Genomic DNA, 19,402 nt, shown 5'->3' with positions numbered 1-19,402 from the left:
CTCAGTTGGAGATAAATAAATGCCCTAAAACGTGTAAAAAAAATTCCGTTAGAATTGCATAACTTGAGATGGATGTCTAATTGTGCCAATGGTGGCGTGCGCTGGAAACCTGCATGGCACCTATATCAGCCTTGTCTGTTTCGTGTCCGGCATGTTGCAAAGATGTGCAACATAGCTCTTAATTCCGGTGACTTGTGCATGTCATGAACAAAGCGACGAGATCCCACAAAATGAGTTTTTTTTTAAGCCCACACTTGTCGGCTACTTGAAGACACAGTGCCACGGGGCAAACATTGCTACCTCTGCTCTCGCCACCACAGCACAGCACAAATTTTCACAAGTGGTACCCACACACCTTGATTCCACATAAACAATTTCAGACGTTGCAAGAAAAGAATGTTTCCACATTCACTTTGCTAGTATAATGGATCAACTGATCCTTGTTACATAAGCAAAGAAATGCTCATTGATCATGTGACCAGCAATAGAGGATGCAAGGTATGATGGCCTGCTTCGCACGAGTCTCTGCAATGTCATTGCCGGAAACAAGACAGGCACGGCTCTCCTAAATTTAATCGTAAAATCTAATTTTGCAACAAGAAACCTTGCTACCTAAAATCTCTCTAATGTAAATCAGTGTCCTCAACTTGTGACCTTCCTAATTTATATCAGTCTTTCAAGAAAAGCTGCTACAACTCGCACAGCATCTCAAGCACGTTTAAATGAGCAAATGTCACGTCACCTGCACCAGGGCCGCACAGATTGTCCGGAAGTGGCCCACAGATGCTCAGAGAGTAAGCGTCGTCCTTGAATGTAACATTGTAAGGCTGGGCACTCTTCAACGGGGTCAGATCAAACTCTTGCTCTGCGAAGAGAAAAGGAGATGGAAATTCAGCTATGAAACTAACATTTCTCAAGACCCACGAGCTTTACTTATACCCGTATACAGCAAACAATGTTTGCAACGTTCGTTATAAGCAGTTTCAAGTCGGTGACCGTATTTAACTTTGTGGTTCAGCCAGCATTAATTTAAAGAAAGTTTAACCTTTGGCTCGACTGACAGTCTAAGGCTTTGGGAACCCCAAGAAGGCCTTCAGGAACCTCAAAGGGTCCACGGGCGCCCATTTGAAAACCACTGCTATAGGAAATTCCATGCTATATCCAGAACACAGTCAATATACATGTCAGACAAACAGTATGATATCCAGCTCTCATTTATCAGTTGAATAAGATTAATACAGAAAACAGTATGTTCAGCATTGATATAACATTTTAAAGAACACAATTTCAAATCCGACATTCAGAAATCCCCCCTTTTCCCTCCACCCCCATTAAGGACCGAGCTCTCTTCAAGAGTGTTGAAACTACTGATGGAACCGCAGCGGACGCTACAAGCCATTGAAGCCAATCAAGTGCAGAGAGTCTCTCACGACTTTCGGTGGGGGGGGGGGGGGGGGGACACTGGGAGCACAATCGCGTGATACATTCATATAGTCGGATTGACTAAGATGGCTCAAAGCATCAACCGTGGTTCTTCATAAGGTGAAACGAAGTATGGAAGTGTGCCGGGCGACCGCAAATCTTTGGCCCTCACCTGTCAGGGGGTGCAGTGCCGTGCAATTGCGGAACACAATATCATCCTTCATGGAGCACGCGAAAGTGGTGCGCCATTGGAAGTATGTCGTGCACTTGTCCACCCGTTCAAACGTGGGATATCCGGCCTGAAACGCACGGGAAAAACGTGCACAAAGTCAGAGATCGCAGGAGCAATATACTACAGTGCGATCCCCCTATAACGATATCACATATAGACCGACACAATGTTTACAAACAAGCACACGTTTGCCCACACCAGGTGTGGGCACTGCGCGGGCGCAGAAACCAGATTCGCGTGAGGTGACGCTTCTGCGCATGCGCCGTGGCGACAACAGCGCCACCGCAGAGGCATGACGTCAGAGCCGCGTGTTTGTCTATAACGATATACCGCTTATAACGATGAGTTTATAGAGCTTCCGGACTAGAAGCGATCAGTTTCTAGTCCAGATACAACGATAATCTGTTATAACGATTGCCTTTTCAAGTTTTCTCATTATAAGTGGATTGCACTGTATGTGGATGAGCTGCACCAAAGAAATACGAAGTTTAATAAAAAAATAAAAAAATATTCCAACATGTTACTGTAGCCATCGGCAGGATAAGAGAAGTGGGAAGAAGCTTCAGTTGCCTCCAATGCGAGCTTCCTACATTCGACAGCACTTGAATGCCGTTTCAGTGGCTATGGGCCCAGATGGTTCTCAATATTTTGTACGCTGCAACTCGTGACAATAAACTCTACTGATGATTGATGATGATGATATTCCACAGATTCCATCAATTTTGAGATATGGGAGACCAGCACACAGGACGCGGACGCTAAAGGTGTACTGCAACTGCAAAAGCAAGGCACGTCTGAGACTCCAGCATCAAGCTTCATGCGTCTGCAGTCATTTACCCAAAGGATAGCCGTTTCCGTACGTCTGCCCCCGTAACACTTCGCATTGTCACATTTCGAAAATGTCTTCTAAAACGACAGACCAATGTGGTCACTCAGGCTCGGCGGCAGATCGTGCTCGACAAAAAAAAAAACCCGCGAAAGTGCGCTCGGCACGAATTGCGCTGTTCTCAGTTATCTCGGGGAAAATACTGGACGATTCCCTGCTTTTTGCAAGACAAAGGTATTTCGTGTGCTTCCGAGGAGTGACGTGGACTATGATGTCGGTCGCGTTGCCGTGAGATACGCTGACATGGGAGGTGCAAGCTGCACAAAATCCATACCATCGTGGAAGGCTTCGGGAACATTTGCAAAAATTTAAGGAAATACCATTGTCCTAAATGAAAACTGAAATATAAAGAAAATAAAGCCTGGCCAGTCCGACCTACGAAAATAAAATCTGGCCAGTCCGACCTACCCAAGCCTAGACCGGCAGGGGAAAACATTTATTTTAAGACAAAAGCCTTTCTTGTCCCATTACGCGAAAAGGCGTCGGCGTTGTGCCCAAAAGATGGTGATAAAAATGCGTCACCAAGCACACGCCACTTAAAGGGGCCCTGCAAGCACTTTTTTACTGGTTTTTAATTTGCACCGAACCTGAGCACACTGACCGTAGTAACTTAATGAAACTTCTTTTTTCGAATTTCGCTCTATTTTAAAAGTTATAGGCAAATTAAAATTACAAAAACAAGCAAAAAATAACCTCCTTCGTGACGTCCTTGGTTGCTTGAGTGGCCGTGAACTAGAGGAGGGATAGTGAGCTTAGCGAGCGCTCACGGCTGCCGCACTCCGTGTCGACGGCGCGAGAGGGCGCCACTAAAGCGTGTTCTGGATAGGCAGTATACAGCGGGCACCCAAAGCGGCTCTCATTTCATTTGCTGCGTGATTAAACACTAATTCGGCATGACACTTCATTGGCCGCAAACGACAGCAAACACGGGCTAAAGATCAGTTCAGAATGGGAGCCACTTCGCGCTGCCGTACCGCGAAACGGCCAAAACGCGAGACAAAGCTGCTCGCTGAAGGCCTTCGGAACGCTCGGAGCCGGTCTGATCCTCCTGCCCGTAAACGACCGCAGCGCCGCCGCGTACATCCGGGACCTTTCCGTGTCGGCACCTGATCCCACTATTCCTTTCTTGTATGCACCGTCTTTTCCACCGCTTGGTGGCGGGTATGTTGACCGGTCATTTCTTGTTTCCGTACTTTATAAACTGCATTTGTTTCTTTTCTGATCTAAAATACTGAACAAAAACTACTTTTATAAATAATTGAAACGGTTCGCGCAACTTATATTTTGTATTTCGACTAAACAGAAGCTTTTAGCGGCTCTGACCAGTAGTAAGCCCAGGACCAAAGACGTCACATTTCGTGCGTTTTCGGTACCACGGGTCGCCCCCGTCGGTAGAGGAGGTTTCCGCGTCGTCCGGTTAAAATATGATGCACTGATATTTAGTCACTCGCTCTGTGCCCACTGGCTTGCCCGAACCCCAAGAGACGTGGAAACCGCAAAAAAAATGAGACGCTTAAATATGATTGCAGGGCCCCTTTAAGGTTAAAGCAGATGCGCCTCAGAAGTAAAACACAAAAAAAGTACAGCAACGCAGATGCTCCGTCACAGAAGCTGGCAGGGGCACTCAAGGTGAAAGCTAAGCTTTCACCTTGAGTGAAAGCGCAAAGAAAAGCCCAGCAACGCAGATGCTCCGTCACCGAAACCGCCGTGAAGCCGGCAGTGATAAGACAATACTTAAGGGGCACTGACACATCAAAATCATAGTTTTTTTTATTATCCGAAACGATTGAAAACGATGCCGGGACATTACCCTCAAAATTCGAAACTTGGGAATTTAGTATTTGTGAAGTAAAAAAACAATTTCCAAATGCCGAATTCGAAGTTTCTGCGCGATCCGCGCCAGTGCGTTGATGTCAAACCCTGCGGAGTCCTGAAAGTCCACTTTTTTTCACGACTCCCTGCTGTTGCCATCGCGACCCAAAGCGAGGAGCTTGCGATTTGTGAAAACTGGGGTTTAGGGTCAACTTCAACACATATTCTGCCCACATAGACATTGTAAATTGATTTATACCTCAAATATCCATCCATAAAATTGTAAGGAACAACAGTTGTAGAGGTCAACAGTGCTACTTTCTAAAGAATTAAGTTTTAAGATTTTTTTTTTTTTTTTGACTCCAAAGATCTATGTTTTTTCTTAAACGGCCCCTGAGAAGAAAAACATGTTTCTTTGTAAACAATCTGGCTGGGACACGCGTGTCAAAAAATACATTTTACGCAAAAAAAAAAAAATATATATTTTTTTAGAGCAATATTGACGGCGAAAGATTTGTTTGACATTCTGCGCGCAAAGTCCACGACGTCATTCTGGAATGAACATCTCGGTCGTGAAGGCGAAGCCGATCCATCTCTCCTCCACATGCCCAAAATGCAGAGAGAGAAAACAAGCGGAAAGGAGGTGACTGTCAACTAAATAGCGTCTCGCGCCATCAATATTGCTCTAAAAAATTTTGTTTGCGCATAAAATATTTTTTTGACACACTTGTCCCAACCAGATTTAAAAAAAAAAAAAAAAAACTCCTTTCAGGGGACGTTTAGGACACACACAACCAGGCAGACCCGCAGAGATGTGCTGGCAACAGCCATGCAGCTATACTGCACGTGGTAGGCTTTGTATAAAAGAACACGGCTGATCAATAAAATTCTTCCTTCATGCTTATAAACTGGAAGGAAGAAGTCCTTTTGTATGAACGTAAATGCGAGAAGAGGATTCCATCAAAAAGTGCACAGATATATCTGACCACACGTGTTAGATAACATCACTGACTAGATCAATTGTACGTACACGGATGTTCTTGTCACAGATGAATTCGATGACAGTTTCCAGACGCGCCGTCATGCCACTGTTGCAGTAGTCGCCCGAAGAATACTTGAGCATCACGCGACCGTTTTCCACGTATGGCGGAAATAGCACCTGTCCCTGGTTGCGAGAGCTGCAACGAAAAAAAAGAAAACCATGCATCTGTTGGACGCCGTGGAATCCCTGCACAATGGCAAACAAACACAAGCGCGAGTAATGCTTGCACAATCTGCGGTGTCAGTTGGTGAAATAAATGTTATTACATTTACATTGACCATCGCTTCACAAGTCTCCCCCACATCCTTTGGTTTAGTGGCTCAGAATTCTGTTCTCTATTTATCAACATATCACTTCCTGCACATGCAAGTTTGTTTCGTGTTACAAATACAAATTTTCTTAAAGGCCATCGCATTTAGAACATTCACCAGCAAGTGTTTATCGAGTTTTCCAGAATGATCTGGAAACGCCTACATCCACTACTTCGAGGAACAGTCACACACAGCTATAATTCCCCATTGGAGGGAACTTACTTCTGGGGATGCGAAATGACACAGGCCCCTGCTGTGTTCTCACAAGTTGCACCTAGTGAGGAAGAAAAGAGAACAAGAAAAAAACAGCATGAGCAGCACAAACAATAATTGTACAATGCAACCCCCAACAAAAACAAAAAAAAAAAAAAAACTTGAGTAGCCAGTTAAAAAGAAACCTATGCCAGAACGCACCTAGCATACTCGTATACAGTATCCCTAGTAGTACACCTCTCAAGAAAAGATGCACCACCATTAGAAAGCTAACATTTATGGGCAGAATGATAGTACGAAACATCCAATCAGGATGCCCACATGCTAATTATTTCTGATCACCACCTCTCCCAAGTGGCCAAGAGCATGCATTTATGCAAGAGGTGCTCCGCCACTAATGAAAGGACAGCCCAGAAGTATGCGCAAAGGATTCTTGGGGACGTAGCGTGCAACGACGAAGGTTAACAAATGACTACTAGTTGCACCAGCGTGTTGTGTCATCCTAAGAGGTGGGTAGCGGCAAAGGAAACAATGGTACTTTGTGTGGCACCTGGACACCTTGCAGACATTAGAGGGATCGATAGATGGATGTTAATGGCTGTACTCTGTAACTGGTAGTAGCTTGCACCTAGCTTAGGCAAAAAAAAAAAAAAAAACGTTTTGACGGTAGTGTTTTTTTTTGGTTGTCTTTTTCCAAAAGTGGGCAGGTTCCACTTCCAAAGGAATAGAAAAAAAAAAAGGTCAATGCGCAGGAGTTTTTCTTGAGTATATAGCCGAAGCACGTACAGTGCTTGCAAGCCTACTCAGCTTTAGAAACATCATATGGATACACAGTCGCCGACCGATTTTCCGGACTCTGAGCAGACCCTGACAATGTTTCAATAATCAAGATTTCAGCCAAAATACGACATTTCCACGCATATTGAAGACTTTCCACTTGCTTGATGTCACCTTTAGGCTCTCGTGCAACTTACGCTTTATATAGTTCACTTTTCGCTTGTTTGTTCATCTGTTTGATCACGGTGCTGCACTTTGTCGGCGCCTTCGTTGGCACAAACAGCGAAGTTGAATTTGGCGCCATTTGGCACTATTTGGAGACAATGTTTAGTCCACCAAGCTCACTTCAATTTTTTAAGCTTATCTCCAAAAATACCTTCGCACTCAAAGACTACAAGAACGGCAGAAGGCTGCTCCTCTTGCAGTTGCATTCGAAAAACACTGACCACGAGAAGAACTGGAAGAACCATAAGAATGGGCAGACGGCGGCCATGTTGGCTATCGCAGAACCGGAAAACCCAACTATAGCCTCAACCCGGCTTGTTCATTGTGTAAACAAGGCATTGAGGCTACAGGGCAAAATCAAAACAATCAAAATGGCGGTGACAAAGCTCGCGGTGCTATCGTGGTGGCTGTTTTGTGGCTGTAAACTGAGGAAATCATGCAAATTATGTCTGAAATATCGAACAATAAGCTTTATTGCGTCCGAAATTTAGTCAATGTTATTATTAACTCTATGGGGTAAGCAACAATTCGGCGAAAACGTCAGAACAATCGGACGTGTCCGAAAAATCGGTCGGCGACTGTATTGAAGGCGAAAAGTGGTCACCTTTCTTTCATGTGGTCTAATTTTGGCGCGTCCACTTCTGCAACATTCCAGCGGTCTCGGACTCTGAACCGAAGATACTACCTTACAGACCCTCTCCCTCAGATGATGAGCTCTGATCCTAATAATTCAGTTTTTAGAAGCATATCAGAAGAATCGGTGCTCCGACTGCCGCTACCACGAAAGCAGCCAACGTGCTGAGTGACCCTCACGCACCTATCTCAAGCATGGATTGTTTAATTGCGAAACTATAAATGGTCCCACGAAAGCAAAACTGGGTATGAAAATGTACAACTTTTATAGTTCCCCAAAAACATGGCAGACAGCAGCAGCACCTGCCGGGACGTGCGCAGTTTTACATCTAGGTAGAAACTTGTGAATATAGAACCACCGCCGTACACTGCGACGGCTGTCAACAGGTTAAAAAGCAACAAATCAAAGAAATGTTCAGCCTTTCCCCAAGATACGCCTCCGGCGACCCAGAGTCGGTCGCACACGGCACACGTGACGCCAAACGGGTAATCCATGAACTCTTTCCGGAACATCCCCGTCGCGCCCTGGAACTGTTCAGCCGGCGTGGAGTGCAGTCATCGCCGGGCCTCGCGCTTGCGCTTGGCCTCCGTGGCACAATAGTCATCCGTGGCGTTGGCCCGCCGGCACCCTTTACATCACTGGTTCTGTTCTCGGCGGCGGCTTTCCAGGCGAGCGATGTGCTCTTCTTTGGCAAGGGAATCAGAAGCGCTCGGCGCAGTGATGTCGAGGCGACAGCGACTTTGCGGCGGTTACGGACCCATTCGCACTGCTGCGTACGTCGCCACTCCTTCCACAGCCAGTCTTCTTTCCCCAAAGGGGCACGCGGCTGACCCATCCCGAGTCCAAACCGAAACTAATAAGAGCGTAGGAAGCAGCGCGCAAAACAGATGAGGACGAAGAAACACATGACGAACGCTGCGCTCGTTATGTGTGCTTCTTTGTCGTCGTCCGTTTTTCGTGCTGTTTCCTACGATGAATTCCCACCAACGCGCCACCCAACTATCCATTCTTCTATGATAGCTGGAAAGGTTGGTACCATCTGCCAGCGACGGCGGCAACCATACTGGTTGTGTGCTTGCCGCCGTCGCTTATAGGTGGCGGTAGCTGTCTAGAACAGTTTTTGTCGACAAGTGTTTTGTACCGGACACGATCCTCCGGAACCTAGCCCTTAACAGCTTCGCCGTAAAAACGAAAGCACAGCCACCACTCACCCGGACTGTAGACCACGCTCCGGCACACGTTGAGCACATACTTCGACCCGTCGGGCCCACTCACGATGTAGTTCTCCCTGGGATTCGACAGCGGTGAGAGGTCCACCATGCCCCCGTCATTGTCCAGCTGCACACTGCACTCGCTTTCCACGATCGGAGGGCAGGCCAGCGATGTGCGCCACTCGAACGCATACGTGCACTCCTCGGACTCCGAGACAAAGGCGGGCCCCTGCCTGCCCGAGGCGGAGTGGTCGCACACAAAGGTGATCACCGTGGACCGGTTGTTGATGCCTTTGCAGCCACCGTAGCCTTCAGAGTAAGTCAGCGTGATCAAGCCGTTCTTGTAGGTCACTGCGCTGCTTGGCAGGCCTTGAATCAAAAGGAAAAGAACTGCGTTGAGACGAGATCACCAAACGTCGCAAAACGAGACAAGCTTGTATGGTCTGGGGTCCACCTAATAAACTTCTACGAACATAAAACACATCCAGTATTTCTTCACCAGACCAGAAGTACTGATAAAAAACTTGGAAAACATGGGTGAAGCACGAGGACAGCAATTTCAATTGACTGGGTTCACTAGATGTGCATAAAACATCCGAAAGGATATACAGTATTTGCACAAATATAACAAGGTTATAACAAGGCCGAAAAAAAAGGAACCGCCAGACAACCAACGCTGTTCTGCTGCTTATCTGCGTAGTCGCCAAGGACCTGAGCAGTGAGGATGAGTACAGTCAAAACAAACTGAAATTTCTTCTATTTTCATTGCCTTTTCACTTCTGCAATGCCCCACCCTCCCCCCGAGTGCGAAAAATTTACGCGGCCTCCGGCTCGTGTTATAATAGTAATAATTTTTTCTTCTTGAGGGCATCAAAACTTGCCCTCGCATTATATTTGTGAAAATACGATAAACGGAGCTTCACAATCAATTAAGACAAATCTGCAACCATAAAATACCAAGTAAGTGCCCAGCCGAAACTTTGAGATAAGCTTAAAAAAACTGGGGTATGGGCCGCTTAGAATGCAAAATTAAAGAAAGGTGCATGATAGCGTTTCATAAGTAGTACCAGATGGACACCTATGCACCGAGAAAGTGAGGGAGAGGGGGAGACAACAGCGCGCAGGGATGTCAGAACGCCGAGCTCCGATTCGAATGATTAGTGGATAGACCTAAAGTTAGTGGCCTTTGTTTTCCCTGCACTCGAACACATTTGAATGCGAAAGCCAAACGCCGGATGCTGGTTTTTCATGTTTTTTTGCGTCCAACGAGGCTTTCGGTCTACCCCTTAATCGTTCCAATCAGAGCTCGGCAATCCGACGTCCCTGCACACCCTTACCTCCTCCTCTCCCTCAGCTTCTTGGCAGATTACAAAACATGGGCGACTTGCTCGGTACTTTACGATAGTTACAAGCAAAAGCATGCAATTAGTTTGGCACTCTTATCATTACGAAGAATTTGTGAAACAAGGACCCACCGGCATGCATGCCGAAGTTGGCATCCGTGGGCTTGGTCTGGCACATTGCAGCTCCTTTGCAGCTCTCGAGGTCAGTCACAAGGGGTCGACACACATTGATGAGGTAGGTGAAGTTTGCCGTAGACACCTCGTAATCCGACGTCGCATTCGCCAGCGACGACAGGTCGTACACGTAGCCATAACGTCTGTCTTTCACTTTGCACTTGTCACCTTCTGCAACCTTCATTTCAGACAGAAAGTTTCCCAAGTAAGAATAAACGTAATTACGAAATGAATACTCCAACGCATTTGTTTTGAAACAAAAAAAAAAATAAATGAACTGCCAAGTTTTTACGGGGACAGACTCTCACCAAGTTGCAAATTGTCACCGAGGATCATGCAAAGAACCATGCCGAGAGCTTGAAAGAGAAAGTGCAACTAACCATCAGGGGGCAGGCAGCTGGTGTCTCAAAGTTGAAGACGAGTTCGCAGTTCTTGGACTCGCCAACCACGATCGGCTGCTCCTGAAACCCCAGAACGAAGAAAGAGTGCATTAGAACATGCTACTAATCCAGCACAAGATTGCTGAAGTAAGTAGCCAGCATAGTAAAATGCACACAGGGTGGTACAGCTTTCGATCCTAGATATTTTCTCTTTCTCAACACAGGCTGACACATACTTGAGACAGCCATACCTGGCAACCCTGTGGACTTTCGAATTCGCAAAACTCCCGCGGCCGTGCGCGGGCAGGCGGGGGGCGGGGGTTATGCGAAGCGATCTTGCCACCGTGCGAAATGCTTACATCACACGTGCACGTGCTAAAGAATCCGAACTTCTCTCACTTTTTGGTCGGCACGAAGCACGGGAATTTCGCCGTGTAGGACTTCAGGAACACATGAAAGTACCTCTTTTGAAGTATGAAGCTCGCCATTATGCGATTGCGCCGCAAAGCCACCACGGCCAGGGGAATGCTACGATTACACGTGCAACAGACACAGAGACGCCACATTGCTCGCCTCAAAACTGGCTGAAACAGCAAGGCCCAAACACGTCTGAACATGCCGAACCAACGTTCGCCGCCGAACCAATCCTCCTTGCGCCGAACCAGCCGAACACACGAACAAAGGCTTTGGGCTTTGGGTTGGTTTTGGATCCATGGCCACCGGATAGACGGATACTAAAAACTATGACGCTGCCGTGGACGGTACCTATCGCCCTCTTGTGGCAGTGCAAGATACCACCAGCAACAATTTTACAAAAAAGAAAAAAAAAAAAATTTCTTTTCGTAAACTTTGAAGCAAGATTCGTAAAATCGTAAAATTAGTCCCAATTCGTACATTTTACGAAAACTTCGGAAGAGTTGGCAGGTGTGGACAGCCTTCAATTCACTACCGGATCAGAACTACTAAACCCCCAAAAGAAATTAAATCGTCCAAGAAAAGTGGATGCCCAACATTGTAGGAAACGGGACATCAAGACTAAAATATGCTGCTATAGACCAACACGCGGCCCTGACGTCACGCAGCTGCGGTGGCGCTGTCGACGGCACTGCGAATGCGCAAACGCTTCGCTTCACGCAAATTTGGTTTCTGCGCACGCGCAGTGCCCACACCTGGTGTGGGCAAACGTGGACTTGTTTGTAAACAGAGTGTCCGTCTATAGCACCAGGCGAGCAATCACAATGCTAGACCGTAAAGGCCAGCCTTGCCGCCACTCGAACGCCTTCGAAAAGACGACAGCACCACGGTAACTCGGCGAGACACACCGCATAGCTACAAATAATGTAACGCTACCTGCTCGATAATATGTTGGGGCAACAACAGCTCAAAGCATGTAATGTCACCCAGTACCAATTGGAGGGCGCTCACACTCACCTCCTCGCTACAAATCAAAGCGATGATGGTTGACCTGGAGACCTGGAGCTCGCTGGTATCGTTGCTCCTCTTGCAAGGGGACCCGCTGCGGTACTGGATGATCACTGTATTACTGTCACGGGCGACGAAGGGAGAGTCGGTCTGGACGCCCCAGCTGATGCCAGTCTTCTCCGGGTGCAAGCTGTCTGTCTCACACGAAGCCACACCAGCTGAAAACACCAATGTCGTCCCACATAAGGCAATGCAGAGGCCGTCGACTGCTAACCCTACCACTGACTCTGGACGCATTACGAGTACGACAAGATTAATGAAAAAAATTGTACGCTCAAGAAGCGCAGAGAGCCCTCGTCAGTTGAAATCCCCAAGTTGTACTGCAGATTCTTTTAGTTCTTTCTGTCCACGTCTGAAGCTTGATGTTGAGGTGGGAGAACCCAGGAACGAGTGGCGACAACCTCATGCATGCTTTCGCCAACGATGACAAAAAAAAAAGTGACGGCTGAAGTTGTACGACAATTTAAACAAAGCCCCAATTTTCGACGGGGATGGAAAATGTATCGTGTTCTATTACTGAGCCACGTTCCAGTGTAGGCGGCCAAATTCTTAAGCACATATTTCATGCGCCTCTGAAGATACGGTAATGCTTCGCTAGTTAGTAAACATTGTCCCGTCCATTAATTATGGGATTTTGCGAAGGCACTCGGAACCCCAAGAGGTGGTTCACACGTGCGCTATTTTGACCCCATTTGGGGAGCATGCATTATCCAAGAATATCTAATCGTTAAGCAGAAAACGGACTGGCCCCATATCTAGGTTGCATACAACTCAAATCTGAAAAATCTACCTTGTTGAATATAAAATGCTGTTAAAGACAAGTACAGCAAAACCTCGTTATAACAAAGTTGAAGGAGTGATCATAATTATTTCGCTATAACCATTAGTTTGTTATAGCCAATGTCCATTTCTTCCCTATTAGCAAGCAAGGGGAATTAGGATTGCTTTGTTATATCCATTAATTTGTTATATCCCATTTTGTTATAACGAGGTTTTACTGTAGCACCCAAAACAAACTAAAACAAAATGTTTGTAAGGCAGTATATTGAGAAGAGCAGAAACGAACAAAAGGCACTTGAAATTTTTCCAATCCCACTAGGCGTCACCGAGAGTTTCGGACAGTCTGCCTTCATATTTACAGATTATGCTCGGTACTGACTGTTGACACAGAGGTGGTCTGACATGTGCAAACAATGAATTTCATCTAATCAGCTTCTTTTGCAATAGCTCACATTAAATACCGCACCTCAAAGCAGTTAACCAGAAGACAGACAAAAATAGTCACTGGCAGAATGAGAAGAGCAGGGAGTGTCTTTCAAATGCCCAGCCTCCAGCACGCACTCCTTGCCTTTCACCATGCTTCAGCTGCGCGGGACTATTATCGACGACATGTTTCGGACGCTTCCTCTTCTAGTTCTTATCTGCGACGTCATGACTGGAACTATCGTTTGCCAGCGACGATTTCGATGGCGCGCATAAAGAGCATGGTGGAAGCTTAAATTCATTGTGTCCTTAAACCACCACCGTCGAAAGTGACGGCCGGGCATTCCTCCCATTTCTGTTTATGAAAGTAGAATTCGTCGTAGGCTGGGTCTACGCAAATGTGATCGTAGCGCATTGAATCGAGCAGGGACCAATTGCATGCACCCTACTTCTTTCACTTCTACTTATCTACAACCAATCAAAATATTCGGAGCGCAAGTTAGTCCGCTTCTTTTGCAGGGGTTGTGGCGATGTCAGAACGCTGAGCTCCGATTAGATGTGATTGAAGGATAGAGGGTAGATGCTCAAGGTAGCTTGCTTCGAGGTCTGCAGACTATTCTCCGATCCGAGCCAGTCAGAGCTCGGCATTCTGACGTTGCCTCAACCTCTGCAAAAGAAGCAGACAAACTTGCGCTCTACACAGTCAGATCTTGATTCGATGCGCTACGGCCACATCCCCGTAAACGCTGCCATACTCAAGACATCGTAGTAAGCGTTTGGCCAATCGCGGAGGGTCGACCACAGCGACGCTTTCGGTCGCGCACGTCGCCAATAGTCAGCGTCGTACTGTCATCACCTCGCATTTTAACACATACGAAGAAGAAAAAGACTATGGCGCACTCACGAGGGCAAGAGTAAAATGTGCTCGGGTTGAGGGGTCGACAGAAGGACAGGTGGAAGAGCCTCGGGCTGGTCGGGTGCGGGATGTCCCAGTTGCCGACGCGGCGCACCAGCGGAGTCAGGTCGTACCGGTAACCCGGGCCGCCAAAGGTGCAGTCCACCTCGACGGGCTCGCAGGCCAACACCGTGGCCAGGTTGAACACCAACAGGCCCGGCTCGCTCCGACCAAAGGCCAGCCGGTGGTTGGCAGCCCCGCGGTCGCAGGTCACCTCGATCAAGACCAGGGAAGCCTTGGCTGGAAGACAGAACGGTAACATCGAGACCGATGGCGGGAATTAGACGACATCAGGAAGGAGCGAAGTTCCAATCTACCGGTGCTCTACTGGCACGCCCTGGTAAAGAGCGACGTGTCTATAAAGGGGGAGGGTTCTCGAAAAGGGCGGACTAGAGACGCTAAATAAGCTGCGGTTCGGAGCAACGACACTTCTGCCATCTCGGCGCCTAAAATCGTCGTTGTCGGCGATCCGAAGCTTTATCCAAAATCTGAGGAGACGGTTTTGCATCCTCCAAAAATGTCAAAACGGTCTGCAATAGAGCCAAACAACATTGCCTCAGCTTCCGGACGCTGCTCTAAAGCTCGGGAAATTGCATTTTCTAATTGTAACGATCGCCGATCGCGTCCGCCCTGCACTAAGCACCAACACCGTGGCACCCCAGAGGCAATCGACAAATGCCTGCACCCCAGGCACGCTATTGAATGTGAGAATGTGAGGTGAAATGGTCTACTACGCATACCTACTGTGCATTAGGAGGCCAGAAAAATGATGACCAGAAAAATTACCGCATTTCCACGTGGTGAATGATGTTGATTGGGGTGAAGCCCAGGTGGTGCTGATGATACTGATTACCTATATTGTTCATAGATAGTGCTGATGGTGCCAATTTTATTTTATTGCTCGTAGTTACTGCTCAGTTCCGGGTTGCGTTTCGACTTCGTTATTACTGCTTTATGGCCGGTGAAATGCAGAGCCAGTGGTTCTTCTAGCGCGGATCAGCTTGGATCCGCTAGAAGCCGTGGGAATGCATCTCCACCGCTCAAGTCAACGGTCCACGTCAGAAAGAGAATGTGTGGTATGGAATGTGGTTATATACGCATTTGAGCATTTGACCGCAGCGCCCTCTCGTCTATAAACGTTGAGCCAATGAATGCAAAGTTTAACGCGATTATATACGCATTTGACCGCAGCGCCCTCTCCTGTATAGACGCTGAACGGCTACATGCAACGTTTCATCCATGACAGAAAACCTGCAGCTCTTGAGTTACTACCACATCTCAGAGCCCCTTACTCGACCCGCAGTCGTGGCCGAGCGGTTAAGGCGATGGACTAGAAATGCATTGGGATCCTTTCTGCTTGGAGTATCTGCACCTACCTCGACGGACAAAAACCTGCGAGCAAATGCACATCAATGCGGCTCACCCGACTGGTTCGTGTAGCTGCCAGCGTAAGAGAGGCGCAGTGATCCGGGGTCGTCCGAGGTCAGAGCCATGAAGTCTGTCCTGGCCAGCTGGGTCACGTTGCTCCCCGCCACTCGGCAGACGCTCGTGTTGGCCATCTTGGAGCAGTGGCCCCCGTGCACGGGCCCGCAGATGTTCAGCTGCGAGGACGAGAGAGTTGCAGCTCCTCGGGTATCACCCAGCCGACTTGAGATTGCTCACACACACCCCCACATGCATCATTGTTTAAAAAGTCTGTAGGCTTCTGCCCTGCTTTACCGCATCAATAGCAAGACCAAAAGAGGTTCCTAGGCTGCCATTCCATGCAGATCGAGGCTCCTCGAGATGAAGACGTTAAAGCACCCGACTTAAAATAATGCCGATTCTTAGAGGGCCATTTCTCCTGTCCACCGACCTCGTACACAATGTCTCCGTCCGTCACGGTGTAGAAGCTGTGGGGCAGGTGCAGGGAAGCCAGGTTGTACGTCGTGCCTGCCCTGTCCGTCAGAGAGCAGGAGCCCCTGGCCTCCAGGTGGCTCACCGGGCATGCCATGTGGGTGACCCAAAGGAAGGTGTAGCGGCACTTGCCCTTCGTCAGCAGGTGCAGGCTCTCCGCCTGCAACGGGGTCGCGCCGGATCCATTGCGGTGACCACTCTCGAAAGTGACGCGGGACAAGAGGGAAATCCGGGCACCTACGTACTCAGTTGCACACATACGAAGTACCTTACAATTAACTTACACTGGTAAAGACAAAAATGGCTAGATACGACCATAAAACAAGACAATTCTAAGAATGCAAGGGGAGTGCAGGTCATAAGTCAGCTGCTCATATTTGTCTACATTCACAACACCTTTACCCTTCTACAACACGACACCATAAGCTTCCTCGGCACGGGCCGCTGCCTTTCTGCGGCATCGCTGTTGTCTCGAGCAGAAGTTAATACTAATACCGAGGCTCGCCATTTGGTCGCGTAATCTAAAATTTCCAAGGAGACAGTTCCGAGAATTTAATATGAATGACTAACAAAACCAGATTCATGTTTGCAATCTCGAACATTTGGTAATGACGCCAATAAATATGTCGCGAAGCTCCTAAAACGGCAAAAACTAGAACCTACCTGTCTAGCGTCGCAGAGGAAGTGCATCACGGTGGTGTAGTTGGTGTTCTTGCCAAACGAAACGCATGGCTCCCCCATGTCGTACTCGAGGGAAATGGTGCCCGACACTCTGGTGGGAGAGTGGCGTGCTTGACCGGCGTTACCGACGGCCACCACCTCCTACCGGAGAGGGAAGAAGCACCACTTTCTAAATACGGCAATCAATCGGCAAGGTGGCTGAAGAAGTAGAAGCAGTAGCTTTGAAACTAGCAACGCGTCTGAAGGTGTCGCTCACCGTTCCGTTGTCGTACGAATTGACTACGCAGGCTGCCGCCCTCGAAGAGCAGCCCAGAGGAGCCCGCCTCAAGGGTCGACACACGCTCAAGTGGAACCTGCGCGTGAAGCCCATCTCCTTTTCTTCCACAAACCAGTCGCCCCCGCTGTTCACCTGGTTCAACCTTAGAAACAAAACAAAAAAGGAGAAAGAACGCATTTTCCAGCTTTTAAGCAAACAAACTTTAAAATTCTTCATTCCAGCCAGTCAATGGAATGCCTATGTGAAACACCAAAAAACCGGACGTTTATTGCCATCCAGACACCGCGATCCTTCAGCCTACGTTGTATATTACAAAGAACTTTCATTAGAAGTCAAAATGTCATATAGTAGAAATGATTAAAAACAAACTTCACAATTTCCATGAAAAAAAAAAAATTTGCATTTGTTACGAAACTTTGTTAGTGCAGTTTGGTTAAATACAGGGCATCTTGTCACGAGCGGTGGTAACACAAAAATCGTGGGTCGAGCAGCCAATTATCCTGCACCCGACGAACTGTCTCAGTTTGCAATTATCAGGTTCTTTGAACTTTCACAAGATAAATGGCAAAATAAAAATCTAGTCGAAAGTAAATCAACCAACAGTTTCCAAAGCTCCTACAAACAGCCATGGATATGCCAAACCCTTTGAAATCCCACTGCCCTTTCTAGCAAAACTAATTTCAAGATTGCTCCAGGCAGCAATGAAAGCTCACCTGGAGAGGTCGTAGGTCAGGTTCGTCTCCGGGTCGCGATAGACGCATCCTGTGAAGTAAGAGGGCGGGCAGGCATAGCTCGTGTACCACACGAACGAGTAGGTGCGATTGGCTTCGTCCAGAAACTCTGGCCGGCCAATCCCGGCGTCGTAGTCGCACAGAAACACTACGCTGGATGACCGGGGGGTCTTGGCACGGTCGTTGTAGGGCGTTCCGTTCACATACGTAAGGTTCACCATGCCATCGATGTAGGTCAGGTTGGAGTTGGCTTGCCCAAGAACCCAGGCTCGACTGCGGTGAGTAAAACGGCATTGCAACCCGGTGCAAAGATGATGAAGGCGGGGGGATCAATTAGAGTCTTTTACCGCATGTCACTGGGGGCTTAGGGGCCTAGTTAACCACTTATCTACAACCATCACGCCAATGCGGAACAGGAGGCTTGCCTTACCCATTGGCTATGGACATCTGGCAGATCCCAGCCTCCTGGTTGTTAACGTTGCAGGGAGTCCCAGTCAGGTTCCCACAGACATTTAGGTAGTACTTGTAACCCTTGTGTTCCACTTCATATGGCTTGAGAGAATTTAGTGGGCTCAGGTCCAGCTCAAAGCCTGAAATGAGGTAAGCCATAATTGTGGTGCCACACGTGGCCAACAGAACTAAACACCACCGTGTCTTGTCGTAATGCCATTTGTTTTGTCAACCTTAATGGGTGCATCTGGAAGCTTCACATCAAAGAGTTAACACAGCTAAATGTGCACAATGTCTTTCAAAAAGAAAGTTTTGTTTTGTGAAGCGTGAGTATGCAGCTTTTATCCAACACCTTGGCTCGAGTAATGCAATAAGTCAATGAAATGAATTCAAAATGAATTCACACATATTTAAAACACACCAACATGCGGCCCCAAAGTCACTGCTGCGGTGGCGCTGCTATTGGCAGGGCGCACGTGCAAACACTCCACTTGACGCGAATCTGGTTTTTGCACAGTTTCCGACACCTCGTGAGGGCTTCTTTATAAACGGCGCATTAATCTACAGGTCCAAGCAACCTTGGAAGTCGCATAATTGCAAAATAATCTTTAAAAGAAAAAAGAAAAAATAGAAAATACAGCAACTGGTGCCAGGGATCAAACCATCGTGACCGGCGCAACAGCCAAGTGCACTGCCGAGTGCACTTGGTGCACACGGCAGTGCACTTGGCTTCCCCCCCCCACCATCTTCCTCAAACTGCAGCTAGTAGATATTCATGACATATCTACTTTTTAAAAATGCCTGAGCTGTGTGTTGAAAACCATACCTGCATATTAACTTTGCCATATTTTTTGCTGCCTGCTGTACCCCCCCCCCCCCCCCCCCCACACACTCTAGAATGTCATGCGACATTCATGGTAAATAAATAAATAAACAAGTAAATATAAGTAAATAGCGCACATTGCCTTTCAGCTGCGACAAGCATGGCCATACGCACACTGATGCGACCGATGGCAGATGGCACCACCACATACATGCAAACTTGCTCTTTACAATGCAGAAAAA

The 19,402-nt window shown here is 47.6% G+C and overlaps 1 protein-coding gene across 1 annotated transcript in view; it reads right to left on the bottom strand.

Moving 5' to 3' along the window:
• Window positions 1-19,402, bottom strand: part of LOC8043753 (cation-independent mannose-6-phosphate receptor) — a 57,156-nt gene that overhangs the window by 17,359 nt on the left and 20,395 nt on the right. The window contains exons 12-26 of the mRNA XM_040218907.3: window positions 18,318-18,477; window positions 17,870-18,160; window positions 17,136-17,298; window positions 16,862-17,020; window positions 16,158-16,358; window positions 15,726-15,903; window positions 14,252-14,542; window positions 12,094-12,302; window positions 10,663-10,743; window positions 10,241-10,460; window positions 8,766-9,134; window positions 5,928-5,979; window positions 5,383-5,530; window positions 1,595-1,721; window positions 743-865 (exon numbers count right to left, since the gene is read on the bottom strand). Coding sequence (XP_040074841.2) covers window positions 743-865; window positions 1,595-1,721; window positions 5,383-5,530; window positions 5,928-5,979; window positions 8,766-9,134; window positions 10,241-10,460; window positions 10,663-10,743; window positions 12,094-12,302; window positions 14,252-14,542; window positions 15,726-15,903; window positions 16,158-16,358; window positions 16,862-17,020; window positions 17,136-17,298; window positions 17,870-18,160; window positions 18,318-18,477 — 2,772 coding nt within the window. The remainder of the gene's footprint in view (window positions 1-742; window positions 866-1,594; window positions 1,722-5,382; window positions 5,531-5,927; window positions 5,980-8,765; window positions 9,135-10,240; window positions 10,461-10,662; window positions 10,744-12,093; window positions 12,303-14,251; window positions 14,543-15,725; window positions 15,904-16,157; window positions 16,359-16,861; window positions 17,021-17,135; window positions 17,299-17,869; window positions 18,161-18,317; window positions 18,478-19,402) is intronic.

The sequence above is a fragment of the Ixodes scapularis genome, unplaced genomic scaffold, assembly GCF_016920785.2.
Source record: "Ixodes scapularis isolate PalLabHiFi unplaced genomic scaffold, ASM1692078v2 PGA_scaffold2__306_contigs__length_199485367, whole genome shotgun sequence".
NCBI lineage: Eukaryota > Metazoa > Arthropoda > Arachnida > Ixodida > Ixodidae > Ixodes > Ixodes scapularis.
The sequence above is the reverse complement of the archived record's forward strand: the minus strand, read 5'-3'. Positions and strand labels throughout refer to the sequence as shown.